This window comes from Rhamphochromis sp. 'chilingali' (genome assembly GCF_963969265.1).
Source record: "Rhamphochromis sp. 'chilingali' genome assembly, chromosome: 14".
NCBI classification, from domain to species: domain Eukaryota; kingdom Metazoa; phylum Chordata; class Actinopteri; order Cichliformes; family Cichlidae; genus Rhamphochromis; species Rhamphochromis sp. 'chilingali'.
Genome location: NC_137941.1, coordinates 26,081,365 through 26,098,282, shown reverse-complemented (window position 1 = coordinate 26,098,282; position 16,918 = coordinate 26,081,365). Strand labels below are relative to the sequence as shown.

At 42.6% G+C, this 16,918-nt stretch overlaps 1 protein-coding gene across 3 annotated transcripts in view; it reads left to right on the top strand.

Moving 5' to 3' along the window:
- The window catches only part of pikfyve (phosphoinositide kinase, FYVE finger containing), a 30,540-nt gene that overhangs the window by 2,675 nt on the left and 10,947 nt on the right, over positions 1-16,918 (top strand). Inside the window, exons 3-22 of one of the 3 annotated variants that reach the window (XM_080904111.1) lie at positions 1,343-1,498; positions 3,601-3,710; positions 4,589-4,760; positions 4,997-5,204; positions 6,568-6,594; positions 6,818-6,907; positions 8,121-8,277; positions 8,380-8,537; positions 9,046-9,157; positions 9,388-9,535; positions 9,776-9,940; positions 10,336-10,395; positions 10,479-10,608; positions 11,970-12,150; positions 12,280-12,354; positions 12,486-12,593; positions 12,679-12,819; positions 13,845-13,971; positions 14,052-14,929; positions 15,030-15,437. In XM_080904111.1, coding sequence (XP_080760237.1) covers positions 1,343-1,498; positions 3,601-3,710; positions 4,589-4,760; positions 4,997-5,204; positions 6,568-6,594; positions 6,818-6,907; positions 8,121-8,277; positions 8,380-8,537; positions 9,046-9,157; positions 9,388-9,535; positions 9,776-9,940; positions 10,336-10,395; positions 10,479-10,608; positions 11,970-12,150; positions 12,280-12,354; positions 12,486-12,593; positions 12,679-12,819; positions 13,845-13,971; positions 14,052-14,929; positions 15,030-15,437 — 3,611 coding nt within the window. The remainder of the gene's footprint in view (positions 1-1,342; positions 1,499-3,600; positions 3,711-4,588; positions 4,761-4,996; positions 5,205-6,567; positions 6,595-6,817; positions 6,908-8,120; positions 8,278-8,379; positions 8,538-9,045; positions 9,158-9,387; positions 9,536-9,775; positions 9,941-10,335; positions 10,396-10,478; positions 10,609-11,969; positions 12,151-12,279; positions 12,355-12,485; positions 12,594-12,678; positions 12,820-13,844; positions 13,972-14,051; positions 14,930-15,029; positions 15,438-16,918) is intronic. The other 2 variants (XM_080904112.1, XM_080904113.1) reach the window with 2 other exon arrangements.

The window sequence follows — 16,918 nt, the reverse complement described above, 5'->3', positions numbered from 1 at the left end:
ACAATATTTTATAGAAGATGTTTATCTGAACCGGAGCCAGGACCCAGTTAGCTGCACAAGTCATGAATTAAAATTCTCCAATAAGTCTGGTCCCCTAATTTTAGTCATGTGATGCAGTCATGTGACCAGTTGTTTTGTTTGCTCTGAGTTTTGACAGCCCTATTAAAGATCAATATGAGTGTGTACATGCTCCAGATAGCTTTTCTTCAAATTCTTTAATTCTCACTCACTTTTGCAACTTTGTACTTTTTTTTTTTTTTGTTACTCACAGCAACAACTCCACCTCATTGTTACGGTAGTCCATTTAAAAAACTCGGTGCTTTTCCTCGACATTTTGCCGCGACGTTTCAAAGAGCCGGAAAGTAAACAAACGGCAGTCGAATCGTCTTGCGTCTCACGCATGCGCAGTACTGGAACGTAAGCGTTTTCGGCTGTTTCAATGTGGACGCGCAACTCTGTGAAAACAACTGAAAACGATAGTGTGGACGTGGAGCGTTTTCAGATGAAAACGCTGTTTTCAAACGTATATTTGATCATTTTGAATTGGCTGCCAGCAACATATATAACAAAACAAGGGGCAACAAACTGGAGAAGTTGTGTAATATTGAACACATCAGTAATATTGCATTTCAGAAAAGCTGATGCGTTCACTACTCTTGTTAACCGGTACATAATTTGATTACAGATTCAGAAATTTCCACACAAAGAAGAGTTTTTATACATAAGGGACAGTGAAAGTCCCGTGACGGCTGTGATCTGTGTGACTGTTGTAGAAATCACAGCACAGACTCAGGGGTACTCCTCTAAACCGCTGTCAGTAAAAGAACTTCAGCACTGCATATGCAAATGTCTCATGTTAAGATTTTACCATGCAAAGAGTTTAGTTAAAAACTTTTTGCATGGTTTAGTTAAAATGGAGCTATTAAACTACCCTGTCATCTGACCAGTTGAAATCCGTTTTTTGTTGTTGTTGTTGTTGTTGTTGTTGTTTTTTTTTGCATCATTCTGTTTGTTATCAGCACACAGTTAAAGAGTGAATCCGATAGAGTGCCTTATTGCACCCGGCCCATCTGTGAAGGCGGCTCTATTGCTCAACAAAATATGCAGATTTTGGAGTCACATGAGTCTGTAGTAAAAGAGGTTGGATTCACTCACATTAGAGAGAAACCTTTTTGTGGTTGCATTTAATGCATTTAATTTTCTAATATCCTGATCTTTAGACTGAACAACAGTCCTTTACTGTCAGATTTCTTATCTTGAAATTGATGACTTTTTACAATTGGCTTTGATTTAACTGCAAACTACTGGACTTAATTATTCAGCACATTCTCTGTGTGTTCAGATGAGGGACGCCCTCCTTCAACAGCCTCAGAGAAGCCAGACATTCCAGCCCCTTCTCCTCAATCAGAGAGGAGAAGCTGGTCCACCAGTCCCTCTCACTCGAGGACGCATCGAAAGCAACATCCCGACCACTACAGACGCACCTCAACAGCCTCAGGTAAAAGTCACACACTGGACACTTCCTGATATTCGAGACAGGTTTGGTTTTTTTATGCTTACAAATTAGTCAAACTCTTTGAAAGCTTTCAAATTCAGCTCCACACTCTGTTGAAAATGAACAGATAGCTGTGAGACGAGAAGAACAGGATCATTTCCAGTGCTGCAAACCTCTTAAACATTTTGATCTTGTGCAAAACCAATAAAACATGTTTTATTGTCACAAGATCATAAAATGCATTTCACAATATTGAATTGAACTGCATCCTGCATTTGGTTCCAGTTTTTGATGGGGAAGAATAATAAGAGTCGTCTCATCCAATAAAGCAACAGAAGCAACAACCATATTGCATATTATAACATAAGAATACAAACAAGTCATTTGCCTGTCACGGGCTATAGTGTCTGCACGTGTTGTGGTTGTGATGATCAGTACAACTGATAAGGTTTTTGTCTTCTCAACTAAAATGCTGAGTAAATATTATTGTGTGGTCTGTTCTGGTAAGACTGCTTGGCTGTCATCTGTGAAGAAACACTGCACACTCCTTAAACACTGTTAGTTTTGTACATGCCAACAATAACACTTAAATGACAACAAAACACTGATTCAAACAAAGGAAATTTATAAAGAATTCATAGAAGTGGTCAGGAAAGTGGAGCAAAAATAAAGCTCATGGCAGGAAAAAAGTGTCTGTCTTGTTGTTTTTTGTGATTAAGTTAAAATGTCTTCTGCCTGACGACACCACCAAACTCCCCTAATTACAGTTTCAGAGGCAAAAAACATGTTCTGTGTAAACCTTTATTAGTGTTAACTCAGTAGAGAAACAGGTGTCTGACTAGAAATGTCTTTGTTAATGAAGCACCAGCTTCTGTGTTTCTTTTTTTGAACGAAAACCTGCAGATTTGAATGTGAGTTGATCACAGAAACAATTCTGTGAGCGTTTGTGTAACTGTCTTGATGCATCCTCAATCATCCAGGTAAGTAAGTGCCAAAAAGTTGATTCTGTTCATCTGGACGTAGTGTTTTCAGACGAAGTGACTTCTTCATCCAAGGACTGAAGAAGTCACTTGGATGAGTGACCAAACGTTTCTCCCACTGAAAACGTTACATCCAGAAGAACAGAATCAACTTTTTGGTGTTTGTGTAACTGGTTGTGTTTGAAATCATTCCCTGCTGCTTGTGTCAGGGGTTCTGTGTAGCAGACGAGATATGAACTCATTGGCAAAATGACACAAACACTTTTGGAAACTTGTCGAGTCACTTTGAATCATGTCACTGTCATGCAGTGAAGTTGTGACAAATCAGCATCAACAAGTTCCTTCTTCCTCACAGTGCGTGATGGTATACAATCCCTGGATAGTGACCTGCTCAGAAGAGCTTTCAGAGCACCGTATTTACACTTACTGTACGATCAGACGGCAATACAAAATATCTAATGGAAGTGAGTGATTTGGGACACAGCCATTGTTATGTTGGAAAGAGAAAACAAAAAAATGATGCACATGAGCGCTGTAACATCCATTCTCGTGTCTTTTCTGATTGCAGTGGATTGGCCAGGTGAGGGCTCTTCTGCACTGTGTGGTTTTACTAAAGCTATTTTGTCTGGACTGTAGCTGCTCAGTCTGAAAAAATAGCCTGTGTGTGTGTGTGTGTGTGTGTGTGTGTGTGTGTGTGTGTGTGTGTGTGTGTGAGATTTGCCTTTTAAAACAAAGCGCTTCCTTTTAGTGTTTGGTTTGCCTCTCAGGTACTAATAATTGGAATGTAATTTGTTATGATTGATTTTTAAGCTAACATTTCTAGTCATCATGCTTTTTTGCCAAGTTATTTATTTTTTGTTTTTTTATTTTTTTATTAACTTGGATTGTGTCATGTCACATTTGCAACTTTAAAGGTAGTTGTTCATTGTCAAATGTTTCTCATTTAGCTGTGTAATTACATTACCTAAGAGAAGCCAATGTAGCATTTATTCAGATTAAATATATATATATGTATTTTCTTTTTTAAAAGAGGAATATTTGACAATGCGGCAGGACTTATTTATAGACTTATTTATTGTGCTCACTTGTTCTGTTTGTTCATTTGTTTGCATGGATGATTTTTAGAGGGAAGCGGGAAATCTGTTGCATCTCTAAGTAATCATGACCCTCGTACTGCTGTGCAACTTCGCACTGCACTGAAGCGGCTGAAGGAGATCATGGAGGGAAAGAGCCAGGTAAAACAAACTCCTCTATATTTGGAAACATTTGTTTACCTTTGGTATTTCATTATAATATGCCTTTTCTAGGAAAAGTGTGAATGTTCAGTCCAGTTCAAAGGTTTTGAGCGCTAAAAGTGAACTGAGTTTGTCTGTTTTTAATCAACAATGTCATAAATATGGCCCAAGCCATGCAATACCTCTCTAGGGCTGTGCCATATCATCCTCGATAATACAGTAAGCATCTTTACCCGATGCAAAAACAGCATATTGCAAAGTTTTTGTTGTAGCGATGCCATGCATTTATCTTCCCCATTGTGCACAACAATAAGATAACCCTGGTGTACATAAAACAGAGCACACTACTACAAATGATGTCACTGAAGCACTTGGTAGTATGACCAAACACTGGATGGAAATGACTGCAGTTACATGGTGGGAAAGCAGGGCCCAAGATATGACATAATGTCATAATCTTGCACAACTCCTGAAGACAGGGTTAGCTTATTTTAGTTATTATTGAACTACAGTGTTCAGTAGTAATTTTGTACTTTTACTGCTGCATAATGCTGCTGCATTTTTACTTAAATACAAAGGTGGTAAAGCTTCTGGGCTGCTATCCCTCAAGACTTTCTCCTTTGAAGCAATGTACTATCTGGGATTGTAACATCTAGTTCTTTTATTGAATGAGAATGCTGCTGGGACCTTTTTTTTTTTTTTTTTTTTTTTTTTTTTAAGAGAATTAGGAAGTGAATTAGGAACTCAATTTTTCCCTATATTATCAAAAATGTGGTTCTTGCAAATTTCCTTGGACTATCGTGATGTCATCTTAAGGTCATATCACCCATACGTCTCTGTGGATGAAAGCAGCATGCTGTGATGTTGTCCCCCTTCAGGACAGCGATCTGAAGCAGTACTGGATGCCAGATAGCCAGTGTAAGGAGTGCTATGACTGCAACGAGAAGTTTACCACCTTTCGCCGCAGACATCACTGCAGGCTGTGTGGGCAGATCTTCTGCAGCCGCTGCTGCAACCAGGAAATTCCCGGAAAGTTCATGGGCTACACAGGTAGGGTCCAGATATTACTTGGTTACGAATGTATCAGAAAACTGTTTGTAATCCACCAGAATATCTTGCATTGTCATTTTACATCATCCTACATTAATGTTAACCTTGGTGGAAACGTTCCTCTATCTAAGTACTCGTGACACTTTTGTGAGAATAATTCCTCCCATTTCTATTATCTGTCACTCTTTCCTTCTTTACGCCTCTTCCTGTCTTGGTCGGCCTCTCTGTGTTGCCAGGAGACCTGCGGGCGTGTACATACTGCCGTAAATTAGCATTAAACTACGCTCACTCAGCTGACTCGGGCTCCATCGGCGAGGATCTGAGCGCCTTGTCTGACTCTCCCTCCTCTGTGTGTGTGCTGGAGCCCAGTGAACCACGGACGCCATTGGGTGGGCGCAAGTCCAGCAGGAACATCTTCCTTGAGGAGGACCTGACCTGGCAGAGGTGACACAAATGCACACTTGGTGGCAAGTTATATCTGAGAAATTTTAATTTACATACCCAGATGGAATTGAGCTTGTAATATACTGTATGTAAAACCTGATTTCTGGCACTTATGTTTGAATGATTTCCAGTTGAGTTTGAACAAACGCAGGTAGAATACAGGCTTTCTGCATGATTCCTTCACTATCAGCTCTGAACTGATGGTTACAGTCAAAGAGTCAAAAAAGTGTCCTCCTGTCTTTTCCTGACCACTCTTATAAAAATACTTCATGTTGTAAAGTTTGAGTACTCACAGGGACATAAAAGAAGAGACACGCACTGCTCAGAGAATCAGACTGGGCAGTCATGTGACACCTGTTTTTAATGCTGCTCTGATGAGGGCTACTGGAACAAGGCTTTACATAGACATGGGAACATGGAAGTGTTGGAATGCTACTATGCCAGACAACTCAGAGACTTGGCTGGCACATGTAGTAACTATGAATGAGAACAAGTCTGTAATGACTATGAAGTACCTGGTAGCTCATTAGAAGAAACCTGCTGTCAAAGCAGGAGATTCAGGGGAATAATAGTGGTCAGTATGGACATAATGACCCAACCCTGGTTAGAAGAGAGCAGTGTGGCTGAGAGAGATGATGCTTAACCACCTGCAGCAACAGATGTATCTATTGAGGGCGCAGCTCCCCCAGCTCACCGACAAGGCCCTGTCAGAGGAGATGCTTCAATCCAATTCAGTTTTATTTATATAGCACCAAATCACAACAACAGTCGCCTCAAGACACTTTATATTGTCAAGTAAAGACCCTACAATGGCAATCGGACACTGTTTGACTGTAGCCCAGTTCCTCCTGCCTCCACGCTGCACCTCCAGCCGTCATACTTCTTCCTGTTCACTAAAGCCTGTCATGAAGGGTCCGTCTCTTAGTGGAATCATGCTGTTTGATGTCTGCTCATCTTTTCCTTGCTGGATTTTCTGCTTCAATGTGAAGTTTGTAGATTCTGTACTATGTGCTTGGTTAAGACCCATCAAGCTGAATCATATTGCACATGCCTTTAACATGTGATTCTAATTATTTAAGAATCTGCTTAAAGCATAACTAATCTCAACTTTCCTTTTGAAAAATGGTTGACGATCTTTTTTTTTTTTTTTTAAAAGATATCTTTAGCGTGCACAGAACAGACCAGACAAATTGTTAAATGAGTCTTCAAAGACTTATCTGTTTCAAACTTTCTCCAAGCATATGTGCATTTTACAACTTGTGCTTGTTTGGTTGCAGTTTTAAGCCTGTGTGCTCCCCTGCTTTTTCTCTGTCAACTTCCTTCAAAGAAAATCTGTTTCCTCTCTCTCTCTCTTCTGGCATAGAAAAACTCCTATTGGGATGAGAAAGACGTGAGTCTTGCTGTTTGTTTCATTCTTTTTCTTTTCGTTTCTTCTTTTTTTCCACATGTGTCTCAGCTTTAGCGGTCAGTTAGCAGAGGCTAATGCTTTCTAGCTCTGTAAAGAAAATAGTCTTCTGCATTCTGAAATCTACTGATCATAAATGTGGGCGGAGAACAGAAAGGAAATGCAAGGACTGCAGGAAGAGTCTAAATCCAAGTTTGTGTGTTTTTAGTATGATTCACCAGGAGCCTCAGAACAGCGGCCTCACTTCAAGGCTGACCACACTGCAGGAAGACGTAGGAAAATCACCTGTGAGGAAGAGGTCAGTCGCTGCTTTTTGTTTGCTTGTACAAATTACATTATGCACAGTGTGTTCCAGCCTCGTTCCGCACAGGTAAAGAAGAATTTTGGTTTTCTCCGTGTTTTCTTCATGCCAGCAGGGTCTGAAGTTTTTTGTTTGTTTTTTTTAGATCACCTCAATCTTTATCCAAAAACAACAAGCTATCCAGATCATTGCCACATCGAATAATTCTGTTTCCTACTTCATTCCTACATTTCTCTGTCTCCATTTGTTACTGTTATTTTTGTTATTATCGTTCAGTCTTCATTTAGTAAGGTCATCTAATGGAAATTGAGTTCTAGGACTGGATTTTCCAAAGCTGCAGTCACACTGGGGGAAACAGTTATTGTAGACTGTGGCACAAACAGAATTGCTGTGACTGAGTGCGAAGAGCTTGTGATCTTGTTGCATTTTAAATGGTTGCTTTGAAGCCAAGGGTCAGGGCTGCGACCACTCTGAGACAGTTGCTGTCTTCAAAGAAACTTTGGTGCATCAAGAGGACAATAAAATATCAATAAGTCTGAGTCAGACTGCTGTCAGTTTGAGATTGAATTGAGTTAATTTGGTAATTCCACGCATCTGTTTGTGGTAACAATTGTAATACACTGGTGAAAAGCATAGTAGTATTTCTGTCTATTGCAAATCTGTTGCCACGTACATGCACATAAATTCACACTAAACATAAATCCACATGAGTCCTGCCAGAACCTCCGAGATTTGAAATCAAATTTTCTCCACCAATAGTGACGTTGCTGCAGGACAGCAGCTGAACTGCAAAAACACACACATGCTCAGCAACCTATACGAGTATTACTAGAATGCAAGCAGTTGAACTGAGTCGTTTGTTGCGACTGAAGTTGGGCTCGTCGGTGCAGACTGACTCAGAGTGATTTCAGGGAGTCAGTGTTTCTAAATAAGACAGGAATTATTTTTGATAACTGTCACCAGTTTGTCTGAGAGTGTTTCCACTCACTGCAACATGAAATATTGAGATCATGACCAGAGAAGTAATTTTCCAGAGGCAACACAGTTAATTGTATCTTCTGTTCTTAGCAGTAGAAGTTTATAAAAAAAGATTATTGAGCTCAGTTTTTCAGCTTATTTGTGTCTCAGTCCAGAACAACCTTGGGTAAAAACATCTGTACAGTTTAAATAGCTAGAAGCCATGAATGTGAGTGGTTCCCGTTTCTCTCAGATCTGCCAGTGTGACCACCATGACGCTGGATCGCTCTGTATCCTCTATGGTGCCTTCCTACGACAGCTCAGTCAGCCCGCCAACCAGTCGATCCATGTCGGGGACCAAGAGCGGCACCAAGCTGGACCACAGTGAGGAGGAGCGAAAGATCCTGCTGGTAGCTGATTTTTCCTTTCTCTTCTTCTGATTTCATGGTTCACGGTTCCTCGTTGTTGTAACACCATCTGAGTGATGCCAACCAGTACAACATGTCTTGTAGGATTCCTCTCAGCTGAAGGATCTGTGGAAGAAAATCTGCCACAATAGCACAGGAATGGAGTTTCAGGACCACAGATACTGGCTCAGGACTTACCCAAACTGCATTGTGGGAAAGGAGCTTGTCAACTGGCTGCTGAGAAATGGAACCATCTCCACCAGGTACGATTGCATTGGAGCAGGGCTGAGGAACTCCAGGCCTCGAGGGCCAGTGTCCTGCAGGTTTTAGATCTCACCCTGGGTAGACACACCTTAATCAAATGATTAGTTCATTACCAGGCCTCTGGAGAACTTCAAGACATGTTGAGGAGGTCATTTAGCCATCTAAATCAGCTGTGTTGGATCAAGGACACATCTAAAACCTGCAGGACACCGGCCCTCGAGGCCTGGAGTTGGACACCCCTGCCCTGGAGAAACAACAATGCTTATTTTCTTCTAGTGCGTTAAAGGTGTGTGTTTCATAAACATCGTTGGACAGGTCTTTGGCATCTGCATCTGCATGCACATGATTAGGAATTCTTCTAAAAGTTTCTAATAGTTTGGTAAATTACTTTTTATGTGTACATGCATGAACGGTTGACTGACTTCCCCTGCTCATTTTGATAAAAATATATTAACATGTTAAAAGCTGCTCTCTCTCATGTTTTACTCCGGTTTTTCCATGTTGCAGGGCACAGGCTATTGCAATAGGCCAGGCATTAGTAGACGGTCGCTGGATCGACTGCGTCACACACCACGACCAGCTGTTCAGGGACGAGTATGCACTCTACCGACCTCTTCAGGTGAGAGCTGCTTCCTGCTGATACGCAAAGCCTGCAGATAGTGAGGGAAAGCCGAATTACAGAAATATTTTAGGATACCGTCTAAGTTGTTTTACATTTGCTGTAATCCGCATTGACTCATTGCAGCAGTGATATTGATTCAATGGGGTGGGCTTGATTGCTCAAGGGGGTCATATTATTTCAGTGAAGGTTAATGTGCAGACTTTGACGTCACGCTGTTTGATCTTTAGAGCACAGAGTTCTCAGAAACCCCATCTCCAGACAGCGATAGTGTCAACTCACTGGAGGGACATTCAGAGCCATCTTGGTTTAAAGACATCAAGTTTGATGACAGCGACACAGAGCAGCTTGCAGATGAGACTGAGTACGCCATGCCCAGTACGTATCTGTGTGACACTTTATTCAGTGTTTTATCTTTGCAACTGAAGCCTCTTTGCATGGGGTTTGGTTTTAATGAATGTAAATATGTTGCAAACTGTGGGAGATTTTTGTATTTCTACTAATTTTTTAATTGACACATGTCATCTACAAGCTCTCACATTTTACACCGTATTTACCTTCATATCGTTTCTCTGCATTCCAATCTGTGTGTGTGTGTGTGTGTATGCATGCATCTAGACTCTGCCAGCCCCAGCAAGAGGACGTCAGTTAGCAGTTCCCATTCTGTGGTGGATAGTGACTCCGCCGCCTCTATAAACCTTAACATGGAGCAAAACAATGTCAACTTTCATGTTAAGAAGCAGTCCAAATATCCACACGTGCCTCCTGCTGCTGAGCAGAAAGGTAAATATTCCCTGCTGCGATATGACCTGTACGTGAGGATCCTTGGCCACAGTGACATCGTCTGTCATTAGGAGTTTGTAAATTGGCCATAGGTGTGAATATGAGTGTGAATGGTTGTCTGTCTCTTTGTGTTAGCCCTGCGACAGTCTCTGCAATGAAATTGTTTTGTGAAGCAAAGTATTTATGCTGGGTCTGTGGTAGAAGCAGGGCCTATTTTCTTCCACAGAAGTGCAGATAACATGCAGGTAATTCCACGTGCTGTCTCAGTTTTTTGTGCTGATGGATTTCATTTCCTGTTTTTTAGATTTTTTAACAAAAGGAAATGCCTGAGTGAAAATCTAATAGTTGTTTGGGAGTGTTTAAAAATAACACTTTCTTTTTGTTTTTTTAAACAGAATTTCTTTTGTCCGAGGATGGAGTGCAGAACATTGTCATAACTGATGCATTCATCAAAGGTACGAACTCTGCAGATCCTCACTGATTTAATTGGTAACTCACTGGCATATCTGACTAGGCAAACTTATTATTCTTGCCACAGAGTCTCTGTTCAACCGTCGTGTGGAGGAAAAGGCTAAAGAGATGATGTTCACCCCACTGGGTTGGCACCACAGCTCTTTGGATCAGCTCAGAGAGGAAAACGGGGAGAAGAAGGCCATGGAGAGGCTGCTGTGAGTGGATATGGCACCACTGTGATTATAGAGCAATAGTGTCAAAACTAGGGCTGCAAACCACAAACTACCAGTTTGCATTCACTATTTACTTGCTATAGAATAGTCATTTGATATTGGCATGTAATAGATATAGACATATAACATTAACTCACAAGAAGAGGTACAAATAGATAAATAAATATAAACAAAAACACAAGTGTATCAAATTAAATCAGATGTAATTTAGGACACCATGTTCGAACCTAAGGGTGTCCATAAGTGGACATGGCACCAGGACACCCTAGGCTGCAGGTCGATGATCGATTTTGTCGATGACCAGACCTGCGGCCATATGTGCTGATAAAGAGAGGGGCTGAGCTGTCAACTGATCGCCACCTGGTGGTGAGTTGGATCAGGTGGATGCTAAACGTATAGTGAGAGTGCGCTGGGAATGCCTGGCAGAGGCCCCGGTCCGAGAGATCTTCGATACGCACTTTCGGCAGAGCTTCAACAGCTTTCCGAGGGAGACTGGGGACATTGAGCCCCAATAGGCCATGTTCTGCACCTCCATCGTCGAAGCCCCTGCACGGAGCTTGGGTCGTAAGGTGGTTGGTGCCTGTCGTGGTGGTATTCCCCGAACTAAATGGTGGACACCAGAGGTGAAGGGAGCCACCAAGCTGAAGAAGGAGTCCTATCGGGCTTAGTTAGCCTGCGGGACTGTAGACAGCCAAACAGAACGCAGCTCAGGCAGTGACTGAATCCAAAACTCGGGCGTGGGAGGAGTTCGGGGAGGCCATGGAAAAAGACTTTCGGACTGCCTTGATGAGATTCTGGCAAACCGTTAGGTGACTCACGAGGAGAACTGCTGCTGACTTAGACTGAGAACATTGTTGGGCGGTGGAAGGAAAGCTTCGAGGACCTCCACTGGCACGTCTTCCATAGTCTGGGGACAATGAGGAGAACTCGTCTATCTCTGGGGACGAGGTCACTGAGGCAGTTAAACAACTCCTTTTATGGCAGGGCCCCTGGCGTGGATGAGGTTCGCCCTGAGTTCCTGAAGGCTCTGGATATAGTAGGGCTGTCTTGGTTTATATGCCTCTACAATGTTGTGTGGACATCAGGGGCGGTACCTCTGGATTGGCAGAGACTGGGGTGATGGTTCCCATGTTTAAGGAGGGGGAAGTGTTCCAACTGTTCGGGGATCACAGTAGTCGGCAATAAGTCAGACTTTCAGGTGGGTGATGGATTCCAGAGAAGAATTCGGTAAAAATAAGGTAAAAAGCTCCAAAAAATGGTTTGAAGATGACAGTAACTTAGAAGGTAAGCTGCTGGCATTTCTACATGGTAGAAGGTTTCTAACCACCTGCCTGTCTGTTTAGTTCAGCCAACCACAGCCACATGATGGCGCTGCTGCAGCAGCTGCTCTATAGTGAGTCGCTATCTCTGTCCTGGCGGGATATCATCGTACCCGTGGTCCGGCAGGTCGTGCAGACGGTGCGGCCCGACGTTCGCAACTGCGATGACGACATGGACATCCGGCAGCTGGTCCACATCAAGAAGGTTGAAGCCAAACTTTAGCCGCAACCACTGTATTCATATTTTGTCTAATTAACTAAATAAACAGTATAGTCAGCTCTATGAGTAGCTGAGTTACATACAGTTATAACTGAATCTTTATTTGTGGTTCAGATTCCTGGAGGCAAGAAGTTTGACTCAATGGTCGTAAATGGCTTTGTGTGCACAAAAAACATCGCCCACAAGAAGGTAGGGTCAACTATTGTGATCATATGAATCTGCAGTTATATCAAGAAATACAGTAAAGGAATGTACCAGTTGTTGAATGAAATATGTGAAGAATAGCTGATAGTAAACTAATCCGTCTGACCTGCAACCAGATGAACCCCTACATCAAGAACCCCAGGATCCTGATGCTCAAGTGTTCCATAGAGTACCTGTACAGAGAGGAGACCAAGTTTACCTCCATTGACCCCATCGTCCTACAAGTGAGTCACTCCAGCAGTGAAACAGCAGAGGAAACGAGCCTTTTCTGTGCTTTTCTGAAAGAAGCTTTCTTTGTCTCTACCTCAGGAGCGAGAGTTTTTGAAGAACTATGTGCAGCGCATCGTGGATGTCCGTCCAAACCTGGTGTTGGTGGAGAAGACGGTTTCTCGTATTGCTCAAGACATGCTGCTGGAGCATGGCATCACACTGGTCATCAACGTCAAACCGGTCAGTTTAACGTCAGTGTTCCACTCGAAATATATAGTTTACTTTCTCTAGTTTTACCTTTACCAACAACAGTTTCACCATTAATGCCACTGTCACAGTGGCATTAATGGTGAACTGAGAAAAAAGTATTCATATAACATGTTGTACGCACATTTAATACACCGAGAAATAAAATTCTTTCAGTTGGTAAGATTATAAAATTTCTGTCACCTGCTCATTTTATCACAGTTTTGGGTTTTGAGTGCAGCCAAAATCACAGCAGATTGGTAGAGGCATCACATCCTGCCTTGATAAATGTTGTGGAAAGGTGCTGGACATGCAGGTCTGAAATAAATAAATCACTGTGATGCACTTAGGTGGGCACTAAGTTAAATTTGTCAACTTTGAGATGTAATCTGCATGTAAAAAATGGATGTAGTCATGACGACTGACCAAATCACAACAACAGTCGCCTTGAGCTGCTTTATATTGTAAGGTAAAGACCCTACGATGACGCAAAACCCCATTAATCACATGACCTCTGTGATCCAGCACTTGGCGACACTGGATCTGAGAGGGAGATGCCTGTGACCATGTAAACGTTGGCAGTGTAACACATAACTTGTCGATCACAAGGTGGGACAGCCCCAAAGAATGCCATGTACTCTAAGCGGAAAGTGTTTACCGAGGTCATGGATCAAAGGAGCCGAAGGGTCATTTTCTCATAGACGTCGGTATAACCAGATTTCTCTTCGCAACCAGAGAAATTACCCTCTACTGTCTTTTTCTTAACTTTTGAGACTCATTTTTCTCCATCTTTAGTAAAAAGTCTGTGCTGTGAGATGAAACAATTGCTAGTGTATAATGTACGTGGTCACCTCATTGCTTCTTGACTTTTCTTGTGTGTATGCTCTTTTACTCTGATTCATACATTTTAAAGAAACAAAGCTTGGTCTGGAACATCATCATCATCTAATGGACCTGCTAGAAATGTCTTTGAGGAGATGTCTTTGCTCAAGTGTTCATTTTTTTCCCCTCCTTTTTAGCAAGTTTTGGACAGAGTGAGTCATATGACTCAGGGAGACCTGGTAATGTCCATGGACCAGCTCCTCACCAAACCTCGTCTGGGGACCTGCCACAAGTTCTACATGCAGCCCTTTATACTGGCAAACAGTAAGAAGCACACACTCCTCTCAGTGGACCCTGCTGCAATGATAGGTCATTGCTGTCATTCTCTCTCTTTGTCCTTCCAGGTGAGGTGAAGACATTGATGTTCTTTGAGGGCTGCCCTCCTCATCTTGGATGCTCCATAAAACTGCGTGGTGCTTCAGAGTACGAGCTGGCCAGGGTGAAGGAGATCATCATGCTGATGGTATGCGTGGCCTACCACTCCCAGCTGGAGATCTCGTTCCTCATGGATGAGTTCGCCATGCCGCCCAGCTTGGCACAAAGCACTTCGTTCCCCTGTCTGCTGGAAGGCGCCGCTGCTTCAGAGGAAGAGGAAGATGGAGAGAGTCCAGGGAGCGAGAACAATGAAGAGAGCCCAGGGAAAACTGCAGGAAGTGAAGATTCTGCATCTGCAGCACAGACTGAGGATGAAGGGCTTCTCTTAGACTCTTTATCTAAAAATGGAGACCTAGAAGCTCTCCAAGACAAATTGAACCCAAAATCACCTACCCCATCTGTCCGAAAGGATGAGGCTCCTGCAGAGACGAGGACCTCCTCTCCATTTTCCAACCCTCCTGCTCCGCCCTTTTCTGTGTCCCCTCCATTCCTCATGGAAGAAGACCAAGAGATGACAGGCTCCGACACGCTGATCGCAGCATCTGATGGGGATATGGGGCGACAGGCAACGCTGCTGAAGCAGGAGTCGTTAGGTTTAGAGGATGGTGATGGATCAGAGACACCAACTCCTAAGTTGTTCAGAGACCCCCTGCAGGATGACACGGGGATGTTTTTCGCAGAGCAGGTGGCTTCATCTGACGACCGCCTGAAGTCCATCTCTGCAGTGTTCAAGCAGGAGCTCAAGGACGTCATCCTGTGCATTTCCCCCTTCATCACATTTAAAGAACCATTCCTTCTCACACCAGCTGGCATGCACTGCCCCAGCAGGGACTACTTTCCTGAGCAGGTACCTTAGTTTACTTAGTTTCCTGCCTGCACTTTGGCGCTGTTTCCGAATTTTTCCCCGATTCACAGACCACTAATTTGAGTTTTTCCACGCCTTGTAGGTCTACCTTTCTCCTCTCCTCAACAAGGACCTGAAGGAACTGGACGTGCGCAGAAAACGGCAGCTCCTTAAAGACTCAGCCCCCTCCTCACTGGTTGGAGGACAGACCAACGGCGTTGTGCAACCGAGGCCCATTGAGTTCCTGCCTTGCCACAGTCTGACCAGCACCCGCATTGTAGAGCAGCTGAGCAATAGTCAGAATTTGGCCGAGATGTTGGCGGACTACAGAGCAAAGGGGGGTCGCATCCGGCAGAAAGAAACCCATGACCCCTTCAACTCTGCCGCAGCTGCTGCCAGTAGCCAGAGCCGGGGGGCTGATATACCAGGCAAACCATCAGTGAAGAGCGAAGGAGAAGAGGAGAGGCCGAGCAAACAGAGCGAGATGAACTGGGCCCCCAAGGTGAGCAACGTAAGGCCGATCATTCTTCACCAGAACAGAATTTCAAACTATCAAAATGTTTTAATCTGACACTGCCAAGCACAGTGAGACACTATTTGTTTAGCCTCCATATATTTGTAACTTCTGATAAATGATGTATGCTTGTGTGATGTGTATTTACTGCCTGAACATGAGTTCCAGCCTTGAGGTTTCAGTTTCTCAATCGTTATCTGGTGAATTCAGCTGAGGAACAGAATCTAAACAGATACTAAAAGTCTGATGTTGTTCCTTTGTGAAGTTGTCTATTGTTTGTTTATTTCATTGTCATTATTTCTCAGAGGTTTGTTGAGGTGAACTAGGTTTAAATCTTCAAAAAGAGTATTTACTTGTAGATATTTAAAAACAACAGTTTGAAGGACGCAGCCTACTAGGGTCTATTTAGGGCAAAAACATGTCCATATATGGAGCTATATTGATACAAATGCTCTTATCATTTAAAATATTTTCTCACCACACACCAAATTTCAATCAGAGGAAATGCAGAGGAAAAGGTGGGTTTAGTGCACAAGATTCTGTATTTGCCGTATTTGGGAATATCTTTCTTTGTGAAATTTTAGTGAATTGACTGTTGGAGGTTTAAATGAACTGCAGTAATGCAAACACACACTATGTGCTCAAAAGTCGGGCTGTGCGATATGACCAAATTCTCATATCCCGCTATAAGACATTTACCGTCTCGACAACGATATCTATTACAAAATTTTACATTTTGTGTAAATTCTGTGAATCTCAGGCAACTCGACTGTGTGAAGTGTTGAGCTGGGCTCGTGTACCTGGAGTCGAGTGTTACATAAGTTGAAACAGCCGCAGTTTTCTTTGTATTTATTACACAGCGTGCTGCGGGGAAAAGCCTGTTCTAAGGTTTATTTTTTAGCACCTGACGGCTCTTTTTAGCTTCTCTGTAAACACTGCATAGTATTTCGCGTGATTCGGTTTATTTTGAAAAATCTCAACAGGATCTACAGCTTTATGTGGAAAATAAGCAAGCGGACGGCGGAGCCACTCAATGGTTTTACCGTCGTTGTTGTTAATGACAAGGCATGAAAACAGTCGCTTGTCTGTCCGTAGTGTGGTTATATTAAATATAAGAGAAAGAGAGAAACTTAAGAAATTCTACAGTGACCCATCAAAACCATGAAAACATATTACCGTAAACAAACGATAGCGTAATATGAAACGATAGATGTTTTCATATCGTCATCCGATATATATCTTTATGTGGAACAGCCCTACTCAAAAGACCTTTGAATTCAGGTTTTTGCAGTTCAATTTAGGTATTTAAAATCAAGCAGCTGGCAACAGTGTCTGTCATTACAAGCATTAATAAAGAATGGGTGATTCTAAAGAGTTCACTGAATTAGAGTGCGATACTGTAACAGGATGCTTCTGTTGCCACAGGTCAGTTTGTGAAATGCCTTTTTTTTCTAGATATTTTACAATCAATGCTTTGA